Source organism: Vombatus ursinus, unplaced genomic scaffold (assembly GCF_900497805.2).
Source record: "Vombatus ursinus unplaced genomic scaffold, bare-nosed wombat genome assembly UNPS02014838.1, whole genome shotgun sequence".
Taxonomy (NCBI): Eukaryota; Metazoa; Chordata; class Mammalia; order Diprotodontia; family Vombatidae; genus Vombatus; species Vombatus ursinus.
Genome location: NW_020954616.1, coordinates 135834 through 163639, shown reverse-complemented (window position 1 = coordinate 163639; position 27806 = coordinate 135834). Strand labels below are relative to the sequence as shown.

Genomic DNA, 27806 nt, shown 5'->3' with positions numbered 1-27806 from the left:
TAAGGCAGTGCATAGAGCTCTGGCCTTGGAGTCAGGAAGACCTGAGCTCAATTCCAGCCTCAGACACTTAATGCTTAACACTTGTGTGACCCTGGGCAAGTCACTTAACCCCAATTGCCTCACCAAAAAGCCAAAAAAAAACTCACAAAAAACTGTTATCATTACTAAGATTGTTTGAAAGAAAGGTTGAGGCTGCGTTATGTATGATGAGGTGATTCTAAAACACAAAATTGGGTAGGAAAAAGCTAAAAGGAAAAATTATCTCGTAAAAATGGGGCATGAAAAGAAAAACTAATACAGAGGAAGCAGGTGGGTGTGGAGGGCTAGTGCATTGAAGAGGAAACAATGTATACATCTGAAGAGGTTTAGAAGGTTTTTGAACTTCTAGAGAGGTGAGAAAACTGGGGAGTACGGTGGGAGAGGGATTTTTAGAATGGTATCTTGATTAAGATTAGGAGGATAGGGTAAATACATCATAAAGGAGGGACTTTTAGAAGGGAGGGTAAAATAAAGAACAAGAGGGGAAAAGATAAGATAACTGGGATAGGGTGAAAAGAGAAATAGAAGGAAAGTAGTGAGTAAAAATAAGATGGAGGGAAATTCACAAATAGCAATTATAATTTTGAATGTGAGTGGGAAATGAATTGGGGAATGGCTGAACAAGTCATGGTATATGATTGTGATGGATTACTACTGTGCTATAAGAAATGATGAGCTCAATGATCTTAGGAAAACATGGAAAGACTTGCATGAAATAATGAAGAGCAAAATGAGCAGAACCAAGAGAACATTGTATATAGTAACAGTAATAAATTGTATACAGTAACAGTTTTAGGAACAACTTTTAGTGAATAAGTTATTTTGTCTATTATAAATACCCAAATTAACTATAAAGGACATATGAAGAAAGATTCTATCTGCATTCAGAGAAAGAACTGATAAATAGAAGTATATATGAATGATTTTGCATAGATATATACCTATTTGTGTCTAACAGTAGTCATCTCTTGGGGGAGAGGGAAGAAAAAAATTTACGTGATAATTTTGTTGTGTATTTGAAAGGAATAGCAAGTTGTGTATAATAGATTTGTAGTTTCATGTACAATCATCTTTTTATTGTACTATGTTATGGAAATACTTGGTTTATTCCATAAATTAAAAATAAATAAATAAAGATACTGTTATGGGGGGGGGGGAGGAAATGCTTGCTACAGTGCCTGAAAAATATTAGATGCTATACAAATACTATTCCCTTCCCTTTACTTCCCTTCTAGTATCTCCTAACACAGAAATTGAAACTGTCTAGTGACTTCTCATTGTTAAAAGGGCAGGGTGGGGATGGGGGTGGGGAATGAGAGAATGTCTAACTAGGGTCTTCTGAAGAATAAGTCAATCCAGTATGGCAGAAACTAGGTGTAGATCAATATCTGCATCCCTCTGTAGTTGGTTGCTAGCCTACCACACATCATTTTTGATAGAGAACATCTACATAATGGAAATTCACAGTTTCACATACAATCCTCTTTTTCTGTTCTTTGTATATGAAAATCCTTGTTTATTGGTGTTTCTCAGCTTTAGAGTAACAAAAAAAAATTTTCTTAAGAAAAAATGAAGTAAATGCACAATGGTTTCTCCATAATCTCATATTCAGGTTTTAGGTAGAGTCACATTTTTTACCTTCAACAATAGCAGGAGAAGATGCAGGAATACCCTACAGCCAATCCATCTCTGCAAATATAGGGATTCTATGTCAGATGAGGAACTAGGGGAGCTGTGTTCTCAGATTGGCAACTCTCCATTGGGCATAGACAAGAAACTCAATGTTGCATAGTGTCTCACAACAGGACTCCCATCTTCTCACTCCTCCTCTGGATTCTCTTTGTGTCAGGATCAGACTTGTCCAATTCTCAGGACCCCCAGGAATCCAAAGAAGAAAGTCCCCTTCCCCAAAGAGGAAGAACCTGAGGAGGCTGAATGAGCAAGAGCTATAGAATCTGAAAGGGAAAAAGGAGAGTAAAAGAAGCAAGGTCACTAGGAAAGTAAAGGAAAAGAACTGTTACAGAGCACAGTACCAAGGGAGACACCAGTAGATGGTGCTCTGAACTCCATCCTAGTAGGTGGTCTGGACCCCTAGACCAGGGGTGGGGAGCCTGCGGCCTTGAGGCCACATGTAGCCTTCTAGGTCCTCAAGTTCATCCTTTTGACTGAGTCCAAGTTTTAGAGAACTAATCCTTTTATTAAGGGGATTTGTTCAGTGAAGTTTGGATTCAGTCAAAGGATAGCACTTGAAGACCCAGACGGCCAAATGTGGCCTCCAGGTTGCAGATTCCCCATCCCCGCCCTGTAACGGAACAGGGGTTTCTGTTCCTCAAGAAGCTGGGGTTCAGAAGACAGGTCTCCAAATGAGATAATACCCACTTACCACCCCCACCCTTTCATCTCTTCAGAATAGGAAAATTCTAAAAGTATAGTATAGTAGAAAGAACAGTGAACATAGTCAGGAGACACCTGGATTCAAATCTCTCCTTCACCCATAGTACTAATATTACTACTACTACTGCTGCTGCAGCTGCTGCTACTACTACCACTATTACTACCACTACCACTACCACTACTACTATTACTACTGCTGCTGCTGCTGCTGCTACTGCTACCACTATTACTACCACTACCACTATTATTACTAGTTAGCTAACTAGCTAACATTTATATAGAGTTTACTATGTACTAGGTATCATGCTAAATGCTTTACTATTATTATCTCATTTGATCCTTAAAACAAACCTGGAAGCTAGGTGTTGTTATTATCCTCATTTTATAGATGAGGAAACTGAGGCAAATAGAAGTTAAGTGACTTACCCAGGATCACACAGCCAATCAGTATCTGAGGTCTGATTTGAACTCAGCTCCTCCTGACTCCAGGCCCAGCATTCTACCCATTGTACCTCCTAGCGGCCTCTTACTAGCTATGTGACATTGGGCAAGACTTCTGGCTTCTCTGAACCTCTATTTCCTCATCTATAAAAATGGGTTAATAATAGTATTTATCTCACAAGGTTGTTGTTGTGATCATCAAATGAGATAATGTTAAGTTCCCTGAAAACCGTCAAGGGCTATATAAGCCAACTGATACCTCTTTAGTCTAGAAACTGTCTTAAGTTTTTGTGTCCTATAGCATCTAGCACAATACAGGACCATGATACTCACAAGATACCAATGAATAAAACACCAACCTGGAGATGACTGTCCTAGCTAGCAAAAGGTGTGCCTGTTGCGGTCAACCAACTGAACTGAAGTAAGAAAGACTGTGATGCGTACAAGGGGAAGTATCTCTGGTATCAACTGTGCTTCCCTCAGAAAGACTCTATCCCTGAGAGACCCCAGACTCTGAACTCTGGGTAGAGGCTTGGGAAGAATCCCTTCTATGGACAACTTCTCCCAGATCACAAACCCCTGGAGATAACTAGTCCTCCTAGGATTATATATTTAAAGCTGGAAAAGCCTTTTAAAAACATCATTTTATAGATGAGGAAATGAGGCTCAGAGTTAGGTTCTGTCCCTAAAGGACTCCATTTGGGAAAAATTACCCTCCTAGGTCCCAAACTAAGAGAAAAGAGAGAGCAACACATTCTTCATGAAAATGAATGATGCCCTATTTAGTTAATTTCATTTTTCCAGTGAAGTTGAAAGCCCTGGGGAAATCCATCCACAGATGCTCATGTGTTTTCTGTTCTCAATTTCACAAACCCAGAGTTCCTGAAGTTATTAATAACAATTTTGATAATATTAACTGAAACTCGCATTGCACTTTGTGAGTTATGGTACTACTTACATTCATTATTTCATTTGATCTTCCCAGAAACCCTTTGAATTACATAATGTAAGTATTATTATCCCCATTTTAAATCTGAGGAAACAGTTTCAGAATAGACAGAATGACTATGATCATACAGCTAATAAATGATAGGGTAGAATCTTGAACCCAGATCTTTTGGTTTCACTGTCATTTTTTCATTACAGTATACCATAACTACTTCTGACAGCAACAACAGAGTCTGCCCTGGCTTCCTCACTTCCCTACCATTTTTCAGTTCTCTCCAATGTACTTAGCAGAATCATAGAATCTTGGAATTTGGAAGAGAACAAATAAAAATATTAATGAATTATTATTATATATTATAACATATTATATATGTTAAAGCATTATATTAATGAATATTACATTATAATAATAAATTTTAATATTTTAAGGTTTGCAAAATACTTAAAAATATTAGCTTTTATCCCCCTTACATGGAGTTCAATCAGGATGTTGATACAGGAGCCATCAGCACTGATCCTGAAGTTCGATGTAATGCTTACCTCCTTCAGCCATGCCAAGTGAGGGGAAAGGCACTCACTGTGAAGATAAACATTCCATTCTCTTAGTCCCAGAAGAGAAAACTAAGGAGCCAGGAACTTAAGATAAATATCCAGGTATCAATAATTTAAATGCCAGGAGCTCTGCTCCTGAACTCACCATGGATGCTCAAGATGAACTTCTTGTTGGTGCCCACAGAGCAGGTCTGAATGGTTATCAAAGCTCTGTAGGACCCTGCATCCTCCATCCTCAGGGCGCTGATCTCCAGAGAGTAGCTATGGGTAGGGACATTCAACCTTCCCACATAAAGAGGGTTTATTTGTGTGATATTGGCTGGTTTTCTTCCTTGTCCCGAGTACACAACAGCAACCAGTGTTTGTGAAATCCAAGTGATGTTTTCAACCTTTTCTCCTGCCATGATTTCCAAAGGAAGAGTAATCGACTCCCCTACAATGCCAATCAACTCTCCTGGGCCTGCAATCCCTTTGGAGCCTCCTGGCCCTGAAAACACAAAAAGAAAATAACAAAAACCTCCTTACCCCAAATCCACAGGGTCCTGGAAGCCCCCCACCTGTTGACGATTCTTTGTACAACAATATTTCACATTTCTATAGCATTTGGAGCTTTATAAAAAGTTTTGCTCACAATTACCCTTTAAGGGAGTTATTGCAAATATTATCTTCACCCCAATTTTGCAGCTGAAGAAACTGAGACTCTGAGAGGTGTAGTGGTTTGGCCACAATTTCAGAATGTATATGTGTTGGAGCCTAAATTCAAACCTGGTACCAGCTCTCATCATGGTGACAACAAAGAACAGGGTTTGGGGTTGCAAGGCAGAGGAGTAGGTGGAATAATAACAGATTATGATCAAGTAAAGGAATTTCAGAGTTCATGGTACTTGGAATACTTGGGACTGATGCCAAGATAAAGGGTATATATGTATGCATGCATGCATGTATGTATGTATTGTATACACATACATGCATGCACACACATATTCACATAGATATCTATATATATACACATATACATAAATATACACACATACATGTATATATTTGAGGGGCAGTGGAGGAATAAGTGGGGAGATAAATTAGTTGAAGAACTGAGAGGTTAGGGTGTTTGAAGAGTATAAATATGTATGTGTAAGTCCCTTAGTATGAAGGCAGGGATTGCAGAGGAGAAAGACGGTGAGCCAGGTACTGAACCTGTTGAGTAAGGAAGAAGAATATCTTTGAAATCAGAAGACAACAGCCAACAGATTCTTGATTGGCTAGTAAATATGGCTTAAATGAATCTCAAAGGAGGAGTGGTTATAGAGTCATGATGGTAGAGAGGGCTCCTAAAAGTAACAATGAGGAGCAAATAGTGTTCCAATCTCCCTATCATGACCAGTGAGACAGAGGTACAAGTAAATGTTCCACCAGTGTTGGAAAGGGTGGCCTCTAAAACTGTGCCATCAAGAGGAAGCCAGGGTGGGATCTGAGGCTATAGGGTACAAAACAGAAGGCAGGCACCAGTCAAAATAGGTGTCATTCAGCTCTAATGAGAATAATGGCTGACATATAACATAGCTCCTTTAAGGTCTGCAAGTTGCTTAACCTATATTTTTATTTGATCATTGCAACAACTCTTTGAGGTTGGTGCTATTATTATTCCATTTATATACATGAAGAAACTGAAGCTCAGAGAGGCTAAGAATCTTGCCCATGATGCTACAGCTAGTGTCAGAAGAAAGATTTGAACTCAAGTGCCTCCTGATTCCAAGTTCTGTATTCTTTCTACTACTACACACTGCTAAAGCTCTCGTATTCTGTCAGACTTAGGGATGTTTATTATCTTTTTTTGGGGGGGAGGGTTAGACAATGGGGTTAAGTGACTTGCCCAGGGTCACACAGTTAGTAAGTGTCAAGTGTCTGAGGTCAAATTTGCACTCAGGTCCTCCTGATTCCGGGGCTGGTCCTCTATTCACTGAGCCATGTAGCTGCCCCTATTATCTTATTTAGTGGTCCTTTTCCCCTGCCCAGCTTTCTTATGGGGCTTCCTGAGACCCCAGTTCCATTGATTTAGGGACCAGAACTTCCTCTGACATGGAACTCAGAGCCTCATTTATCGGGCCCTCCCGCTGCCCTATACTCTAGGATACCCTAACTCCCCCTTTCTTCTTCTTTTTCCAATGACCTTGTGCCTCTTGATCTTCTTTTTCCCTTTCAGATCTTACAATTCGTCCCCATTTCACCTCTTTGGATTCTTCCTCTTTTGGGAACGGACCTTCCTCTTTGAGGTCTAGGAGATCAACACCTTTTTGGCTTTATGACCTATAAATCTCAAGGCCCTCCAACCACATTTAACCTTCCCTTAAAGGTTGTAGATTGGAGGCATGTCTGAAGCCAATTTGGTTTGGGGTAGGGATAGAGGCGAAATGTAAAAGATTTTAATTATATTATATAATTATATATGATATATTATATAATTATAATATATAATCTATTATTATGCATAATTTTATATTATTTATATTTTACCTGATCTTGATCTTTTAGGACATTTCCTGCCTGACTCATGGGGAAAGTTATTTTCTCTCCAAGATAACAATATGTCATATTCTTTAATCATAGAAAACTTTTGCCCCCACAAAATGCGAATCTGGGCTCCATAGAGACATTGTTTCTACTACGGCAGCACTAGGGGGAGGATGGCATTAAGTAGTTGTTCAAAGTTATTGGGGGCTAATGATGAGATGTACTAATAAGTGTAATAGCCACAAGGTGGCCCCTGAAGCTTGAGATCTGAGCATGAACAAACAAGGATATTCAATACTTAGTGATTAAGTGACTGAATCCTCTGGGCGAAGATAATTCCCAGAGCTCACAGAGGGGTTTTAGTTAGGGGTGGGGAGGCAATGGAGGTAAGGACAGTGACTCCTCCTGCAAGGAAAAATAAGGCATCCCCAGAACAAACTGTGCTTCCCAACTGTAGGAAGAAAACTTTGGAAAGAGTATAAAATAAGGAATAAGAGGGTAAGGGGAAAAGATAAAGTAACAGGGATAGGGTGAAAAGAGAGGCTGAGAAGGAAAATAGTAAAAATAAGGAGAGAAATTCACAAATAGTTATAATTTTAAATGTGAATTAAAAATAATAAAATTCACTTGGAAAAATAAAAAATTAAGAATATCAAAGGAAATAATGAAAAAAAATGTAAAGGAAGGAGGTTTAATAGCACCATTTATATTTTATATTATTATATATAAGGCAGTAATTATCAGAACTATCTGGTATTGGCCAAGAAATAGAAAAGTAGATCAATGGAATAGAGTAGACCTATAATTTACAGCAGGAAATAAACATAATAATCTTGTATTTGACAAGTACAAAGATAATTCATTATTTGGCAAAAAAAAATTTGTTGGGAAAACTGGAAAGCAGTATGGCAGAAACTGGATATAGACCAATATCTTACACCCTTTACCAAGATAAGGTCAAAATGGATACATGACCTAGATATAACAAGAAATTTTACAAGAAAATTAGAAGAACATGGAACATATTACTTAACAGACTTATAGATAGGCGAACAATTTATGAATAAACAAGAAACAGAGAGCAAAGTTAGGTGTAAAATGTATAATTTCAATTACATTAAATTAAAAAAGGTTTTATGTATGTAAAACAAATGTAGCCAAATTCACAAGGAAAGCAGAAAATTGGGGAAAATTTTCTATAGACAGTTTATCAGATAAAGGTCTCATATCTAAAATACATAAAGAACTTTGTCAAATCTATAAGAATATGAGTCATTCCCCAATTGATAAATGGAATTATGCCCAAAGAGTTATTAAACTACCTATATCCTTTGACCCAGCAATACCACTACTTGGTTTATTTCTGAAGATAATTAGGGGAGAAAACCTATATGTTCTAAAATGTTTATGCTTTCTTTGTGGTGGCAAAGAACCAGAAATCACAGGTATTGTTTATAAATTGCGGGATGGCTAAACAAGCTGGGTATATGATTGTGATGGAATACTATTGTGCTATAAGAGATGATGAACTTAATGATTTTAGAAAAACATAAAAAGACTTGCACAAAATAATGAAGAGTGAAATGAGCAGAACCAAGAAAATATTGTTTACAGTAAGAGCAATATTGTTTTAAGAACAGCTTTGAGTGAATAAGTTATTTTGACCATTATAAATACCCAAATTAACTATAAAGGACATATGAAGAAAGACACTATCTGCATCCAGAGAAAGAAGTGATAAATAGAAGTATGTACAGAATAAATTTACATATATATATACAATGCCATACCTGGGTCACAAATGTTACTCATTTATTAAATCATAGAGCATTCAAACATCTGTTGCACTTACCTCCTTTTAGTAAAAATGTCCTTTGCAACATCATGAACTATAAGATTACAAGTGGGGAGTCTATCTCAGAACACTGTGAGGTTACATGTATACATTTCCCCAGGTTTCCTAGATGAAGGCCATGAGCCAAATAAGTTAAAAAGTCTGCTAAAGTGCAGCTGGGCCCTTCAAATCCTGAGTATCTCTCACACAAAGTTTGCATAAGTAATTGTACCCTTTACTATGGCAACCTCCCATACTGCAGTGAATACCTGTTTTCCCCTGACATTTCCAAGATCTAGTTGCCAATGAGACAGAAGTGGAAAGTGGAATAGCCTTAAGACTACTAAAAAGGACAGTTGGCAGAGAAGCACTCCATCATATTCCCTGGTGGGGCTTTTAAAGGGATACATAGTATTTGTAGAGTTGTCTCTTTAGGCATTCAACTTTCTAGTTTCTTTTTTTCTTTCTGGAATAGCACATCCCCAGGGCACACCTGGGACACTAGGAGAAGTTACATCTAATTATATGAGTGGCCCAGAGATAAGTTTTCCAGAGCCAGTCCATAGAAGTTCCAAGTGACTGACTAAATCTGTGTTGTTGTTTGTCCTTTGATCTCAAAGAGGACCATGATATCAGGTGCAAGTGAATTGGATTTAAGTGAGGGAGGGCTGTGCAAAGTCACCAGCATCACTTTCTCCTCCAGAGCCATCTGGATCCAGTGGTCAGATATAGATCAGAGTTGCTGGAGATAGCCCTTCCACCAAATCTGCGAGGAGTCACAAGAAGCTGGACATTGTGGGCAACCCAAGGGGATTTTCCTGGGGCCACAGGCTGAAGTACCAGACAGCAGGTTTCCTGTCCTGACTGCTGGACAGGAAATGGAATCAATGACAGGTCTTAGACATGCAAAGAAGGAGAGAGGGTGAGTTTAGATCACAATGAAGTGGTTTCCCTGCTCTCTTTGACTTTAAGACTAAGACTAAGGCTTGTTAGAATTCCTTTTTGCAAGGGGTCTCTTCGTGAACCTGTCTCTCTGAGGTGAAAGTGAGGAAAGGAGAACAAAAGAGAGGGTGGAAATGTTTAAAATTCAACTTGACCATAAGCTGGTATACTATATCACTTTGAAACTTACAATTTATACCTCACTTTCATTTTCATTGTAGCCAGTGGGCTGATTGAGTCAGTTTTGGGGGGCTATATCAAGGAAAGAGGCAAGAATGGAATCTAAATGGGTGCAAGATGTAAGATTTGAGATCTATTTCTGGAATTAATTTCTTTCCCTAGATTTTTAGAAGATAGAGGCCATGGACACTGCAGTGAAAGACAGGGGGAGAGATGTGACATAGATTACTTTTGTCATCCCAAACTCCATTGAAAGTAAGTACCTGAAGCTTGAACTGATGGCTGCCATAGATATTAAAATAGCTTATTTAGAGCTCCCAGAAAACTGAGCATGACAACTATCACAGTTCTAGCAGAAATACTGCCCCCTATTGGATAGTGGGGGGGTGGAGGGGAGCAAAAATATTTAATGATTAAATAATCTGAGTTACTTTTATCTCAGAGAAAAACAGATTTTTCCCAAAAGAGTCAGAAAAAAATTCCCTTAAAAGACCAGGATCAAATATTTTTGTATTTAAAGTGTCTTGTCATCTATATTCCACTCCCATCCCCAATGCAGATGATTTTAGACACTCCCCAATCACCTACACATTCCTCCAGCCTTGGAAGTGGAGGGTCTCATGAAGGTGATGACCTTTGGGATTATAGTGACAGTTTCACAAATTATTGAGGATTCCAGCACTTGCCAAATATGATGGCCTCTTTTCAGTCTTCATTCTTCTGTGGAGCATTTGAAACTATTGACCAACCGCTCCTCCTGGGTACTCCCTCTTCTCTAGGTTTTCATGACCCTGCTCTCTCTGGCACCCCCTCCTACCTGTCTGAACACTCTTCAGTCTCTTTTTGTAAGGTCATTATCCCTATTGTGCTCTTTTACTGTGAGCAAACCACGAGGTTTTGTTCCGGGTTCTTTTCTCTCTGTGTACTCTCACTTCCCATGCTCTCTTAGTGACCTCAACAGGTCCTATGAATTAAAATATTATCATTAAGCAGATGACTCCAAGATCTTTATTTCCAGCCCTAGTATCTCTCCTGAATTCTAGTCCCAAAACACCAACTCCCTACAGAACATTTTGAACGTGATGTTCTACACACATCTCAAACTGATCAAAATAAAACTTACTATTCCCCCTGCCCCAAGAAAAAAGCCTTAGCACTCTTCTGAATTTCTCTATTTATAGAGATAGCTGGATGCCCCAATGGACAGAGCACTGAGTCTGGAGTCAGGTAGACTTGAGTTTAAATCCAGCCTCGGAGACTTACTACCTATTTGACCTTAGGCAAGTCACTTATCCTGTGTTTGCTTCAGTTTCCTAAACTATAAAATGGGGATAATACTAGCACTTAATTCCCAGGTTTTTATATTTGTAAAAAGCACTTAGCATAGTGCCTGGAACATAATAGGTGCTATATAATTACTTATTCCCTTCCCCTATTTCTGTCAAGAGCAGCACCATCCTTCCAGACTATCTTTATGACTTCTTCATGCTCTAACATTCTATGAACCTCCAGTTCTTCTCCTGCCTTTTCTGATAAATGGAACTTCTAATCATTCATACTGTTTCCTCTCCACTTTTCTCATGATTTCTAAACTCCTCTTCCTCAGAACTGTTCCCTCAAAAGTCCTATGTATCTCCTCATACCCTTGAGAGGTTGAAAAACAATGTTCCTGGGCATGATGGGTGATTCCATTGGGACAGAAATGAAATTTGGAGTAATGGATGCAAAGTTCTAAATGTTCAACTCCCTGGAATGAGTTTTCCCACTCTTGCCCCTGGGCAAACTCTTTGATTAAGGATCACTAAATGATATCCAACCTTGGTTTTCTCTGGGCTTGAGTGGAAAGGACTGAGTTGGGTGGATGTTAGGTTTTTGTCTTCATCCAATTTTGTGGTTCTAGGATGACACTGGATTATTTGTCTATCCCATGGTCAGAAAAACCTTAAATGCTTCTGATATCTTTCCTAGAGATGCATAATAGTCTTCTAAACACCACCCAAGCTAAATAAAATTTCTTTGAAGAAATTTGGGAAACAGAACTTAACCTGTGGTCCCCATCTGGAATGTGGGACAGAAAGTATATCATTTAGATATCACAGGTTGCTAAAGACCTTCCTGAGCACAGATTTTCCTAGTCTAGAAACTAGTTCCTGAGTTCTAATAACCATCATCTGAAATGAATTCTCTCTTTCTGGCTTCTCAGTAGAGCCCCTAAATGAAATCCCCCATATTATTTAAACTAGAACTTTCTCCTGACTAAAAAGGAAAGAGCTAAGTTGGTCCAATGGCCTTTTTTTCATTACTACAGTACTAAGTTCTAAGATGTCTCAGGGTGACTGATCCATACTCTGGTCAGAAATATCTATCAGGTCATTCCCAATGGTTCTGATGTTGGAATCCAGTGTTCCAAAAAAAGTTTCTTGCCAGCTGTTAGACCTTCAACAGTGAGTTACTTAACTTTTTGGGTCTCAGTTTTCTCAAATAGAAAATGGAGTTGGATGAGCTGATCTCTAAGGCTCTTTTCATCTCAAAACCCTATTATACTATGATTCTAGCAACTCTCTTACAAGAGTAACCAGCCAGAGTTCTGAATCGTTGAGGGGTTACTCACAGAGGAAGTAGTGTGATGTGGTAGATAGAACACTGGACCTGAAATCAAGAAAATGTGGGTTTATAGCTTGTCTCACACACTTAGTAACTACGTGACTCTGGACAAGTCAATTAACTGCTCTGAACCTTACTTCTTTTCATCTGTAAAAATGTGGATAATAATAGCTCTTCCCTTATAGGCTTGTTGTGAGGATCAAATGAGCTCATATATCTTTATTTGCAAGAGTTCCTGCAAACCTTAATGCCCTCTATGCATGTGAACTATTATTAATATAGTTCTCATTCATTTCTTCTTTTTGGTTATCGTCCCTTGGAAACAACTCATTTGCAGCAGAGTTAGGTCAGTATCTGAACCTGAAGTCAGTGACTCTTACTCTCTCCCAAAGCTTTGCCTCCAACACCAACATCCTCCATTCACCACTACTAACCACCACCACTCCTCCTCAACCTGGCTTCTCAGAACAAAGAAAGTTAATGGCTTCTTTTCAAGAATGGCTTCTTCTACCTAGTGAAAAAACAAAATCAATCTGGGAGTGGAAGACCCTCAGGGTTTTTTGCCAAAACAGAAATAATTGCTATTTACATTCATTCTGAGCAATCAGGACCCAAACAATGACCAAGTGGGGTTTAGCCTAGGACCTATTATTGGTCAATCAATGAATTAAATAATCTAATAAAGAAGGAAGGAAGGAAGGAGGGAAGGAATGAAGGAAGGAAAGAAGGAAGGAAGGAAGGAAGAATAAAGGATAGGAGGGAGAGAGGGGACCAGGAGGAAGGGAGGAAGGAAGGAAAGAAGAGAGAAAAAGGGGGGGAGTGATGGAGAGAGCACACAGGATTGACTTCATATCATTTAACCTTTTTAGGGGCAGCTAGGTGGCTCAGTGGATAGAGCACTGACCCTGGATTCAGGAGAACCTAAGTTCAAATCTGGCCATAACACTTAACTAGCTGTGTGGCCCTAGGCAAGTCACTTAACCCCATTGCCTAACCACCCCTCCCCCCAAAAAAGAAAAAACAAACATATCATTTAACCTTTTCAGAGATGCAGACTTTCTAACATGTAAAATGAAGGCATCAAACTCAATGATGTCTAATATTCTTTGTAAAAATTTATATTTTATATGATTTGCATAAACAACAGACAGTAGATAAGCAGACAAATTAATATGTAACTGAAACCCTTGAAAATTTGAGAACTCTGGCTCTAGAGGCCCTTTCTACTTTTCCTAGGCTCATTGTGACTGTTTATGATAACCAGGTAAATTATGGACAAGCCATCATTCAATACCACTCTATTAACTGCAAGGGTACTAAGACACCCCACTGAGCCCCACACTGGGGCCAAGACTAACACCTCCATAGCTGAAACAGAAAAGGATTATAACCAGAGGTGTCACTAGGCATAATGGTTTCTGATCATAGCTGGAAGAGAGAATCCTTGATGTTCTTGTATAAGAGCTGCTCTTAGATCAGGACTTTGCACAAAGTTACACTGAGTTTTTTCTGGGACTCCTGGAGTTGGGAGAATGAGCCCAGAGGATGGCCACTTTGTTGTATTGAGAGAGAGGGTATTGTGCTAGAAGTATTTCTATCTGACCCCTCTATGTATTGTTAGTCTAGGGGAAATAATTTTTAGGTTCATGTTCCTGATTACTCTCCCTTGATGGGAAGGAGTGCCTCAAGCTATATATCTAAGACTTATCTCCCTTTCTATCAAATGTCAGCTACACAAAGACCATACATGGTGACTAGCCATTAAATTTATTTACCTAAACCAATAGTAAATAGAAATCAGATAAGGTATATAGATGAGAATATACCATTTGTTGTTGCTTAATTATTTCAGTTGTGTCTGACTCTTCATGATCCTTTTTTGGAAGGATTTTCTTGACAGCTCGTTTTACAGACGAAGAAACTGAGATAAACAGGGTTAAGTGACTTGCCCAGGGTCAGACAGCTAGTAAGTGTCTGAAGCCAGATTTGAATTCAGATCTTCCTGACATCAGATCCAGTACTCTATCCACTGTGCCACCTAGAAGCCCAGTATCAGCAAATACATATAATGAATGAGTTCTCCCACTAGGAGTGAAATATCTCAGCTCAACCAAGAGAAAGAGTCATAGATTTCACCCAAGGTAAACTTCCCCAAAATCTCTAATGTAGCAAGCTGAATATAGGGACATGATCAAGGTGCCAACTCCTCTACATGTGGGCTTATTTCCAGATTCCTTTAGGAACCTCTCCCAGGAGAAAATCTGGACCCTCATTTCTTCTCTCTTAAAGCAGAAAGACACTTGCACACTCTACCTCTCAGACATACCTGGAGCATTGAGTAATCAGTCTATACCAATTGAAGAGTCATATGTAAATGAACTTTGAACCTTTGGTTATACATACAAATGAGATAACTGAAGCCAAGACAGGTTAAGTGACTTGTTCCAACTAGCATAAATAGAAGGTGGCAGAGATGGGACACAAATACATACTCCATATCCAGAAAACTTTCAATGCCATGATATTACTCCTAGGCAGATTGTTGAACTGAGAAATACTAGATAAGAAAAGACAAACAAACAAGCAAGTTTTTCCTGAACTAAAATTGTGGGAAGCTGTCAGATAGTTGGGCTAGACCTGTGTAAAGAAACAACATTTCTGAAGTACTTTGGGGTCAGAGAATTATGAACCATTGTTATGGCAATAATTTTTATTCCCCATGTTATGTATAGGCTAACTCATGAATGGGGTAGAGAACCATGGTGTGGGAGGCATCAATATCCCTTATCAATTGGCCATCTCAAATGCTTATCATAACTTAACCAATGTACATGTAAATGTAAATGAGGAAGCATACAGACCAGAGGGCCCAGTATAAAGCCTCCTGGCTGGATGTTGCTCTAGGCTGGGGGTGGGGAAGAGATCCCAGGTTGAAATGAGGTTTTAGTTGAATTAGAGCAGATGATTTCCCAACGCAATGACCAGAATCCTAATAATGTTGGCCTGAGGCTAACTTAGACTTAGGAAGTTTAGCACCAATCATAGGCCACTAGTTTTGACCGCTCAGATACATTCTTGAACACTTGGGGACTTCTCTTACTCCTTTGGCATGGGTTGCAAATTTCATCCTTCCCTTGTAAATAAACCTCTCCCAAACTAATTGTGGCTCAGGTTTGAGGATGGGGGAACTAGGAACAGGGATAGATGTAAGAACGGTATCAAAAACTTGAGGGTGAAAGCAGGGTGGTATTTAAGAATGTAGAGTAAGGACCAAACTACTGAAGTCAGATCTGGATAAAATTAAAGCATGCAGGAAGATAAAGTCATGGAATTTAAAACTGCAAGTAATCTTAGAGGTTATCTAGTCCATCCCCTTCCTCTTTTAGATGAGGAAATTGAGACCTAGAGCACCTAAAGAGTTTGCCCCAAAGATAGGAAATAGCACCACTGGGATTCAAACCCAAGAGTTCTGATCCCAGACTCAATGATATTTCTATTATACTACACTGACTTTCATGAAGTCTTTGAACACTGATTGAGTGGCATGATCTTCCAGTCCCCAGATATCATCAAGTCAGCAAAGTCACATGGGATTCCTTTAGAGTGCACTCCATAATGATGAATTCCTTCTCAGGCATCTAAAGTTACTACATGTTTGTTGTAGCCCATGTAGCCCCGGTAGCAATCAAACTTGACTTTGTTTTTCTTTTAAATCAGTAAGTATAAGAAATGCTTGAGCATACTGTCCCCTCTCCTGGCTTATCTCTTCTTCTGGAGAGGAAACCAGAACAGTGTGATAAGACACAAGGCTATGGGGATACAGGGGGTAGAATATTAGGGTTTAGTCAGAAAGAACTTGGTTTAAACCCTAACTCTAACATTTACAAATTGCATGAACATAGGCAAGTTACTTAATTTTAAGTTTTTAAGCTTTTCAATTTCATGTAATCAAAATTATCCATTTTACTTTCTGTGATCTTCTCAATCTCTTGCGTTGTCATAAACACTTTCCTTATATCTGACAGGTAAAACTTTCCATGCTCTTCTAATTTGTTAATGATACCTCTCCCTTTATGTCTAAATCATTTACCCATTTTGACCTTATCTTGGCATACAGTGTGAGATGTTGGTCTAAGCTCAACCGCTTTCCAGTTTTCACAGCAATTCTTGTCAAATAGTGAGTTCTTGCCCCCAAAACTTGGATGTTTGGGTTTATCAAACATTAGATTACTGCTGGTCATTTACTACTGTGTATTGTGTGCCTAATCTATTCCACTGTTTTACCATTGTATTTCCAAGCCAGTACTAGATTGTATTGATGATTGCGCTTGATAATATAGTTTGAAATTTGGTACTGCTAAGCCACCTCCCTTCACATTTGATTGCTTGGATATTCTTGACCTTTTTATTCTTCCAGATGAATTTTGTTTTTTTCTAGATCTATAAAATAATTCTTGGGTGGTTTAATTGGTAAGTCACAGAATGTAAATGAATTTAGGTAAAACTGTCATTTTTATTATATTGACTTGGCCTACATCTGAGCAATTAATATTTCTCCAGTGGTTTAGCTCTGACTTTATTTGTATGAAAAGTGGTTTGTAATTGTATTCATATAGTTCCTGGTTTGTCTTGGCAGGTATACTCCCAAGTATTTTATATGGTCTGCAATTATTTTAAATATAATTTCTCTATCTCTTGCTGTTAGATTTTGTTGGTAATATGTAGAAATGATGATGATAGATGTGTATTTATTTTATATCCTGAAACTTTGCTAAAATTGTTAATTGTTTCAATTAGTTTTTAGTTGAATCTCTCAGGTTCTCTGAGTATGCAATTATATCATCTGCAACAAGTGATAGTTTTGTTTCCTTATTGCCTGTTCTTATTCTTTCAATATCTTTTTCTTATCTCATTGCTGTTGCTAGCATTTCTAGTATAGTACTGAATAATAATGGTGATGATGGACATCCTTGCCTCACCCTTGATCTTATTGGGAAGTTTTCTAGTTTATTCCCATTAAAGATAAAGCTTGCTCTTGGTTTTAGATAAATACTACTAATCATCTAAAGAAAAGCTCCATTTATTCCTGTACTTTCTAGTGTTTTTAATAGGAAAGGGTAATGCATTTTGTCAAAAGCTTTTTCTACCTCCATTGAGATAATTGTGAAGTTGTTTTTAAAAAACATTTATAATTATTTCAATATAATTAGTTTCCTTTGCTATCCTATGTATTTTTTAATACATTTTAAAATATTATTTGGAGGAGTCCATAACTTTCACCTAATTGCCAAGGGGTCCAGGACACAAAAAAGGGAAGAACCCTTGGTACAAAACTTTAAGGATTATAAAACCTTCCTCTATAAGAACCCTGCAAAGCAAATAGTACACATATGACTAGGTACATAGCCCTGAGTGAGGCTATTAATTCCATGGAACTGCCTCTGCCTTCCCTCCCTCCAGATCAAAGCTATCTATCTCTCTAGTCTTCTATTTCTCCTGACTCCTAGCCTGAGTCTTTGCTTTGTATTATCTTACTCTTCCATGAATATTTTTATTTGTTATTTGTACCTCCTCCACCAGACAGTAAGCTCCTGGAGAACAGTATCTTCTTTATTACACGCCATGGAGCAGAGTACAGTACCTTGCACAAAATAGGACTTGGGGTTTCCTGAATGGAATTGCCTAATACCTCGATGTGAATGAGTTGTTGATTTATTTTCTCTACCTTGGGAAGCTGGGGAATGGAGAAGATGTGGTAGGGAAAGAAAGAGATGAACAGATGATGAAGAGGAAGATGGGAGAACAAGCAGCAGTCACTACAGACTATCTTTGCCAGTTTCATACACTCCACATACTTTCATGGGCCGTCTTCCAGCTTTCCGAGTAGGATGTGCTCAGAATTACCTAACAGACAGAAAGGAGTCTTGACAATGTGACCAGTCAGATAAAAGAGAGGACAAGGAGAAAAGGGAGGGAATATAGGGGAACACACAGAGTGGTAAATAACCAATGAGTTGGGAAGCGAAATAGTTCCAATTCCAATAACCAGCATATATATTTCCTCTTGGCCAACATCCTCAGGCCTCAGAGCTACCTAACATTGGGAATTAAAGGGATTCTGAGTTCCTAGCAGGAAAGCCAGGTTTTTGGCCCCAGCCCACCCTGTCCATTAAACTTACACCTCATGGGCTCCCTAAGGCTTTGGCCTGAAGGGGGCAGGGAGATTGCAAAAGAAGGGGTATACAGCCAGTGGAGGAGGATGTATTGAACTTGTCCCTTGAGGTTCTGTATTTTCCGGGGAAACAAGGATAAAATCAAAGGGGACACAGTCTTCTTAAATTCCAACGGCATAAGAAAACTATAATATATAGGACTACAACAATGTAAATGGAAAGAACAACCAACACAAAACATGTGAAAATGGATGTTGTAAAATTACAAAGAGCATGCCTATGACCGCAAAGATGAAATACAATAACTTTCCCATCCCCACTTCTTTGCAGAAGTTGGCCAGCGGAGGGGCAGGGTCCATGGTGTGGCACATTTCCTTGTTAGATTTTTTTTTTAATGTATGATAGTTTTGCTGTTTTTTTTCCACCTCTTATTCCTCTTTTTCTTTTCTCTTATTTTTAAACATTTGTTGTTCTATGGGATGGTTTTCTGGGAAGAGGGTAGGAGAGGGATATAAAAACAAATTTAAAATGTAAAAACAAAAGATGTCAATAAAAACTCATTTTTTTAAAGAGTAATCAACGGTGTCAAAGGCTACAGAAAGTTCAAAGAGAATGAGGATTGAGAAAAAGCCATTGGATTTGGCAACTAAGATCTTTAGCAACTTTAGAAAGAGAAGTTTCAATGTCATGATAAGGTCAGAAGCCAGATGGTAAGAGGTTAAGAAGATAGTAACAGGAGAGAAAGTGGAGACACCTATTGCACATGGCCTTTTTGAGGTTCTGGCCCTTGGAAGAACAGGTAAACTGGACATAGTGTGCCAAAGACCCTCCTAAGTTCAAATCATCCTTACAAGGGCCTCATTAGAGGCTAGGAGGCCCAGAAAACAGGAACTGACTTATGGGCTGCAGAGATGAGCCCCCGTCCTCTCTTCTCTGTCCACTGAAATGACTTGGCACAATGAGAATTTGCCAACCTTCTCTCTGGTGTACATCCAAACCTGAGCACAAGAAATGCAAAACTTTGATATTTCTTTCTTTGTAGGTAAAACTATGGTCTAGTATATTCTGAACTTTGACAACACACACATATTAGTAACTGACGTTTATATAGTTCTTTAAAGTTTACAAAGAGATCTAAACAACTGAAAAAAAAACCATGAATTGCTTACAGGTAGGTCAAGCCAATATAATAAAAATGACAATTCTACCTAAATAAACCTACTTCTTCAGTGCTGTACCAAACTACAAAAAAATTTCTTTTATAGAGCTAGAAAAATAATGACAAAATTCACCTGAAAGACCAAAAGGTCAAGAATACCAATGAAAAAAATGTGAAAGAAGGTGGCCTAGCCATACTAGATCTTAAACTATATTATAAAACAGTAATCGCCAAAGCAATCTGGTACTGACTAAGAAATAGAGTGGTGGGTCAGTGAATTAGATTCGGCACACACAATACATTGCAGTAAGTTATCATAGTAATTTAATGTTTGATAAACCCAAAGACCCAAGCTTTGGGATGAAAACTCACTATTTGACAAAAAGTGCGGAGAAAACTAGAAAATAATCTGGCAGAAACTAGGCATAGACCAACATTTCACACCATATACCAAGATAAGTTCAAAATGGGTATGTAATAGTTTACCTGTCATATCTATGGATAAAAGAAGAACTGAGGACCTAAGAAAGGATAAAGAGCATTACAAAATACAAAATTGATTATTTGCATTATATAAAATTAAAAAGCTTTCGCACAAGTCAAACCAATGCAACCAGGATTAGAAGGAAAGCATAAATGTGGGAAACAATTTTACAGCAAGTATCTCTGATTAAAGGCCTTGTTTCTTAAATATATAGAGAACTGAGTCAAATATATAAGAATAGAAGTCATTACCCAGTTGATAAATGATCAAAGGATATGAACAGGCAGTTTTCAGACAAAGAAACCAAAGCTGTCTATAATCATATGAAAAAATGCTCTAAATCATTATTGATTAGAGAAATGCAAATTAAAACAACTATGAAGTATCACCTCACACCTATCAGATTGGCTAATATGACAGAAAAGGAAAATAATAAATGTTGGAGGGGATGTGCAAAAACTGGGATACTGATGCACTACTGGTGGAGTTGTGAACTGATCATACCATTCTAGAGAGCAATTTGGAACTATGCTCAAAGGACTATAAAACTGTGCATACCCTTTGATCCAACAATACCACTTCTAGGTCTATATCCCAAATAGGGGGCAAGACCTATTTGTACTAAGGCATTTATAGCAGCTCTTTTGTGTTGGCTAAGAATTGGAAATGTGGGGGATACCCATCAATTGAGGAATGCCGAACAAGTTGTGGTATATGATTGTGATGTAATAATATTGTACTATAAGAAATAACAAGCAGAATTATTTCAGAAAAACTTGGAAAGACTTACATGAACTGATGCACAGGGAAGTGAGCAGAACCAGGAGAACATTGTACACAGTAACAGCAATATTACACAATGAAGAACTGTGAAGGACTTAGATATACTTAGCGATACAATGATCCAAAGCAGTCTGGAAGGACTCATGATGAAAAATTCTATCTGCCGCCAGAGAAAGAAGTGATGTCATCTGAATACAGACAAAGCATACCATTTCCTACTTCCTTTCTTCCTTCCTTCCTTTCTTTCTTTTCTTGTTTGAATTTTCTTCCACAAAATGATTAATATGGAAACATGGTTTGCATGATTGCATATGTATAACCTATATCAAATTGCTTACTGTCTCAGGGAGGGGGGCAGGGGATAGAGGAAGAGAATTTGGAATTCAAAAGTTTTTTTAAATGTTAAAAATTGTTTTTATACATAATTGGGAGGAAAAATAAACTATGATTTAAAAGATAAAGTTTACAAAGTCCTTCATATATGTTATTTCATTTGAGACTCAGAACAATCATATGAGGTATCCCCATCTTATGGATGAGGAAAATGTAGTTGTGACTTGCCCTTAATCATTTAGCTAGAGTCTGAGCTAGGATTTGAGCCCAGCTCTCCCTGACTCAAGTCCAGCACCCTTGTCCACTCTACAACATCATACTGTTTCTACATGCGCACACCCTGCTTGAGCACATACATACCCAGAAACCACTCTAGTGTCCACTATGGAAATGACCACCTAGCCCTCAACATTCCTCAATTTTATAGGTAACAGTGACTCTGATTTGGAAAGTGGCCAGTTCAAAATCTACCAAGATAGATTGGGGTAGTGAAAGAGGAAAGGGAGAAACTGGAAAGTGAAGCTTGTGAAGTATCAGGTCATAATGTAACAGTGTGTACTCACCCAGGAGGAGACTGAGAAGGAAGAGGGTCCACAGTCTGGGATGGATCATTTTAACCAACAGCAGGGACTGAATGAACTACTTTCTGGCTTTATGTGTGTGTGTGTGCCTATTACCCATATAGACAGACTTCCTCTTTTTACCTCCAGATTTGGGGGTGGGGTAGTAATTACTTTAAAAAATTAAGGTGAAGAGGAAGTGAGAAAGAAGAATGTGGGGCCTGGGCACTGGGTAGTGGTCCATGTTAAGTAAGTGAGGCCTGGAAAGATGGAAATGGAAATGGAGACCTAGACTGTTGGCTAGGGACCATTTATCATGGAAATCAGATTTGAAAGGACCCCATCACAAAATAATCTACACCTGCTACTCTTCCCTTACAAGGGAATAGACCAAGTTTTACTTTGTCCTCTGTGGGGCCTTGATTGAACAAACATTGTGCAAAATTTTTTTTAGATGAATAAAACCTATATTTCAAAAGCTCAGCGTACCTTGGCCAGGTTTGAGGAGGAAGAGTTTATCTTCTTAGGGATCAACCCTTTCATCTCATTTGATCCTCATAACAACCCTGGAAGACAGTTACTATTATGATTCCTATTTTACAGTTGAGGAAATTGAGGCAAACAGAGGTTAAATGATTTGCCCTGGGTTACAGACAGTAAGTGTCTGAAACTGAATTTGAATTCAGGTCTTCTTAACTCCAAGCCCAGGTCTCTATCCACTCCAGTCCTAGCTATCTCTCATTTAAAATAAGATATTTGTGAAAATGCTTAGTCTGATATTCAGCAGGTGCTTAACAAATACTGATTTCCTCCCTCTTCCCTTCCCCTTGTGTGAGATCATAGTGCTTATGTCCAGGAAAACATACAAGGAAGATGAGAAGTGCCTTCTGTGTCTAAGGTGGAGAGAGTGAGTCACATGCCTAGTTGTGGTCAATGTAATTCCTTTCATGTCTCATGATCCTAACCTAATTCTATAATTGGCTATAACCTCTGTATATTGGACCCTGCTGGGATGCAGAAACAGTGCTATTCCTAAGCAGATGAGTAGGCAGGACACCTGGGACCTATTCTCAATTGCTGCTGTTGCTTGCTAGAGACATTAGGCAAGTCACTTTCCCTCTCCAGGACACAGTTTCCTCACCTATAAAATAAAGGAAGTGGCTGACACTTGCTACCTGTGCCACTTTGGGAAAGTTACTTAACATCTCTTACCTATAAAATGGAGGGAAGTGGATTAGGTGACTTATACCTTAAGTCTGTGATCCCTCTCAGCTATAAAGCCTATGACTCTATGGATTGAAATGAGAGAGATTTTCAAGTTACTGCAGGCTCTGAGTTTGGAGTAATATCTTCAAAATACTTCTTTAAGACAGAACTCAGGGGGAAGCTTTTTCCAGCCGGTACAAAAGCATCTACAAGTCAAGGCAAATCAACAAGCATTTATTAAGCACTAACTATATGCCAGGCTCTTTCCTAATGCTGGGAATACAAACACAACTGGAAAAAGATAATTCCTCCCCTCAAGGACCTTACATTCCAATGGAACTTTAAAAAGTTGAAAAATGAGGGAGGGAGGTTCATGGGGGAATGGTAGAGAAAGACCAGAGAATGAGGGGTAGAATCTTAGCTAGTCTTAAGTGTTATCTGACAGTGCCCCTCCCTTCCCTATAATTTACTGAAACTCCCAAGCTGCAAGGAGACTCTCTTTTCCCCACTTTCTTCCTGGATCTAAAGTCCTATGCAGATGGATTAATACAATCACAAGTCACTTCAGAGCAGGGGACATTTCCCTTATATCCTACATACAGCACTTCACACTATGCTTTGCACATATGTTAAGTACATCCCTGTCACTATTGGAGTTGGAAGGGACCACAGAAGCCATATAGTCCAGTCTTTATCTGAAAAAATATCTCTTCTACAATAAACCCAATAAATGATCATTCAGCCTCTGATTGAAGACCTTCCCATGGAAGAGAATTGATTTCCTCCTGAGAAAACATATAGCACTATTTGATAGCTCTAATCAGGGTTGTGCTGATACATATGTAACAACCAGTTTATTAGGCAGAACAAATTTTTCAGTTTAATTTGCATCACCAGCATGTTCTCTAGCACTTTATGAAGACTAGTCATAATAAGGAGAAGGCAGCTAGATGGCACAATGGATAGAGCTCTGGGCCTAGAGTCAAGAAGATCTGAATTCAAATGTAGCCTCAGACACTTGCTAGTTGTGTGACTGTGGGCAAGTCATTTAACCTCTATTTGCCTTAGTTTCCTCAACTATATAGTAGAGATAATCATAGCACCTACCTTCCCAAAGCTTTTAGTAGAATCAAATTATATCATGTGTGTAAATTGTCTACACTACATAAATGCTTATTCCCTTCCCTTCCCTAGACAAGCAATAAATCAAGCCTTTATTTATAATGGCTCTTGAGAGCCAGTACAAGCTTGCTCCAGCACAACCCTGGTGCTAATTATTAGGAAGTTTCTGCTTACATCAATCCCAAATCTGTCCCTCTGCAACTTCTTCCCATTGATCCTAGATTTGCCTTTTGGGACCACAGAGAAAAAAGACTAATCTAGGCTCTGATTCTTAAAATCTAGCCACTGCTCAGATTTTTACAATCTAGTCAATAGCTCACAGGTGCTCAGATTCCTTAAGTCTGGCCCGGCAGATCTTTAATCAACCTTGTATTTGGCTGAAAAAAAAAGAAAAAGACTAATCTATCGTCCATGAGGAAGTCCTAGCAAACTTGTAGGTTGCTAGCATGATTCCCAAAAGACTTCTCTTTTCAAGGTTAAACATTCCCAGTTCCTCCAACTCATCCTCATTTAGCATAAACTGGAGGCTTTTCACCATTCAAGTTGCCTTCCCCTGGATGCTCTTAAGCTCATCAGTGGTCTTCCTAAAATGTGGCACCCAGAAATGAACACAACACTCCAAAGGTGGTCTGATAGAGACAGAGCGCCATGGGTTCATCACCTTCCCATTTCTAAACATCATGCTTCTCAGGACAGCCCAAGAACACCTTGGCTTATTTTAGATGCCTTATTACTGGTGACATAATCAAGTTTTCAGTCAACCAAGCCATCCAGGTCTTTCATACTAACTGCTGTTTATCTATGCCTCCCTCCTGTCCTGTTCTGTGTACTCCTCTGTGAAGAAACCAGAGCGGGGAGGTGCGGAAGTTAAAGTGGTAAACATTTCCTCCTTTCTCAGTGTGAAGATTCAAACTATGCATGCTGGCCCTACTTCATGAAGGCAGCCCAAGACCCTCCACCTTGACTACTTGTCAAAAAGTTAGTGCCAAATGGCCCATCGCAGATTGTGGGTCCTGTGGCTTCTCTGTCAACTCAAGAGTAAGTTCATGGTTATTTCTGTTCCTGCTTTTACTTCTGGTGCTGCTAATACAACTTCTTCCTATCCTCTGTCAGTCTTGGTTGATCTGAATCTAGTCATATCTTGTTTGCCCAGGTCACTTCTATCTGTAAAATTCAGGAAATTCTAAAACCCAGGTGTCAATTCAGATCATGAGTACCATCTGTGTGCATGCTTGGGATGTGTTTGTGTGTGTGCATGCTTCTGTCTATGTAACAATCTCATTTAATCCTAGGCTCAGGCTGTGGCCTTCCAAACCTCATTCACAGAACCAGCAAATCTTAGCATGTTGGAGCTGGTCTTACAGGAAGAGAATAAGCATTGATATTGTACCTACTATGTACCAGACACTCTGCTAAATTGCTTTAAAATGTTATTTTATTTGTTCCTCACAACTCTGGGAGGTAGATACTATTATTATTCCTATTTTATGGTTGAGGCAAATAAAAGTTAAGTGACCTGCTCAGGGTCACACAGCTAGCAAGTGTCTGAATCTGGATTTGAACTCAAGTCTTCCTGACTCCAGGTCCAGCTCTCTATTTACTGTACCTACTAAGTTGGCTCAACTCTATAATTTTGCAGATTATAATTTTTTAATTTTTCTATTTTTTTTAGCTTTTATTTAGTATTTTATTTTCCCCCAGTTACATGTAAAACCAATTTTTAACATTTGTTTTTAAAATCTTGAGTTCCAAATTCTCTCCCTTCCTCCCTCCCCAACTATGAGGGATAATTTCCTAATGTCTCAAACATAAAACAATGGGGTTGGACCAGATGAGGTCCAAAGGTCTCTTCCATTTCTGAATCTATGCTCCTATGACAGTAGAAATAATATGGTGATTATTCATGTTATTTAAATTGAGAAGGCAAGCAATTCGATATAGGTTATACATGTGTAGTCATGCAAAACATCCATAATAATCATATTGTGAAAGAAAATGTAGACAAAAAAACTCTAGAAAAATAAAGTTTAAAAAAATGCTTCAATCTGTATTCAGATACTATCAGTTCTATCTCTGGGGATGGATAGCAGTTTTCATCAAAAGTCCTTCAGAGTTGTCTTGGATTTTTGTATTGCTGACAATAGCGAAGTCATTCATAACTGATCATCTTACAATATTGATGTTACTGTGTACACAGTATATTTCACTTTGCACCAGTCCATGCAAGTCTTTCCAGGTTGGAATCTTATGGTAGCTGTGCCTTAACTAGCTGTATGAACTTGGGCAAGTCACCTCATGTCTCCAGGCCTCAGCTTCCTCACCGTATAAAGTGAAGGGATTGGACAAGATGGTTTCTAATTCCCTTCTAGCTCTATGATTCCGAGCATTTTTCCTATTGACCCATAGCCCAGGTCCCACCTGGTCACTTGAAAATGTCAGCAAGTCAAGTCAACAAACATTTAAGTGTTCACTACATGCTAGGCATGGTGTGGGCCATCATTGCCTACAGAACAGAGCCAGCCCACGACCCTGCAGATCTCTCCAAACCTGCCTCACTCAGAGCCTGTGGCAAATTCTGCTTCCCTGGGGTACCTGAGAAATGATGGGCTTCATGCTTATTGTTGGGGCGAAAGGACAGAATATGTAGAAAGGAAAACAGAGAAAGAAAGTCTGCACCAGCTCTCAAGGAGTCTGAGGTTTTTTTGAAAAAGTTGCTCCCTTATTGCCATTGCCTTCCTAACCAAACTGATTCTCCTATGATGTCTTAGCTTAGGTATGGATGTATCTACCGCTGTTACCTCCCTCTGTTCATCTGAAAGAGAGTTTGAAATATCAAAAACAAAGAAAAAGACAAGTTTATAGAAAATAGGTTTTTTTTACCCTAATACATTAAGTGCTTTCCAAACTTCATGTGGCAATGGCTTCCTTTTATATAAAAAAAGCTAGTTGTCCCCCATTTGCACTTTTCATAATATAATCCATGCAAATTATCTTTTTAGTTGTTATTTTATTAAAATATAATTATAAATTTATTAGAATTTTATAAAAAATACCAACAAAATTTAAATAACATGAATAATCACCATATTATTTCTACTGTCATAGGAGCATAGATTCAGAAATGGAAGAGACCTTTGGACCTCATCTGGTCCAACCCCATTGTCTTATGTTTGAGGAAACTGAGTGCCATAGAGATGAAGGGCCTTACTTGAGTCAAATCAGTAGTAAGTCTCAGAGCCAGGATTTTAACCTGGATCTTCTAACTCCAAATTCTCTGCTCATTCCTACCCCTTTAAGTGAAAGGGCATACACAATAGTGGTAGATTTTCTCCACCTTTACATTTCCTTGCTACATCTTGCTAGCCGCATGGGACCAGAGGCAGCAGAAAGGTATGGTGTTGTCCCCTGGGTTCTGATGAGGCTTGAGCAGGGATTCAGTCATCCAGCGGCCTTCACCTACAGAGGAGAGGTCCTCCAGTAGAACATCTCCAGCCAGCCACAGAAGGATTCTAAGAACAGCAATGCCCTAGCCCCTGACTACCAG

General features: G+C 38.7%; 2 protein-coding genes across 2 annotated transcripts in view; one reads left to right on the top strand and one right to left on the bottom strand.

The window, feature by feature from the left end:
• LOC114026367 (SLAM family member 5-like) overlaps nt 1-27806 on the top strand; it is a 109173-nt gene that overhangs the window by 48755 nt on the left and 32612 nt on the right. The gene's annotated exons all lie outside the window — the stretch shown is intronic.
• LOC114026387 (SLAM family member 9-like) lies at nt 1533-22029 on the bottom strand. The gene is made up of 3 exons (XM_027840080.1): nt 21938-22029; nt 4520-4861; nt 1533-1994 (listed from the first exon to the last, which is right to left on the bottom strand). Exons 1-3 carry the CDS (start codon nt 21984-21986, stop codon nt 1891-1893), a joined length of 495 nt encoding a protein of 164 aa, XP_027695881.1. The 5' UTR covers nt 21987-22029; the 3' UTR covers nt 1533-1890.

Bases quoted from the DNA above. Each gene is read 5' to 3' on its own strand.
- LOC114026387 (XM_027840080.1), bottom strand. From the start codon at position 21,986: ATGATCCATCCCAGACTGTGGACCCTCTTCCTTCTCAGTCTCCTCCTG. The intron at 4,862-21,937 runs GTGAGTACACAC...TTGTGTTTTCAG, and splicing joins CCTTCTCAGTCTCCTCCTGG to GGCCAGGAGGCTCCAAAGGG. The intron at 1,995-4,519 runs GTGAGTTCAGGA...TTTCCCTTTCAG, and splicing joins GTTCATCTTGAGCATCCATG to ATTCTATAGCTCTTGCTCAT.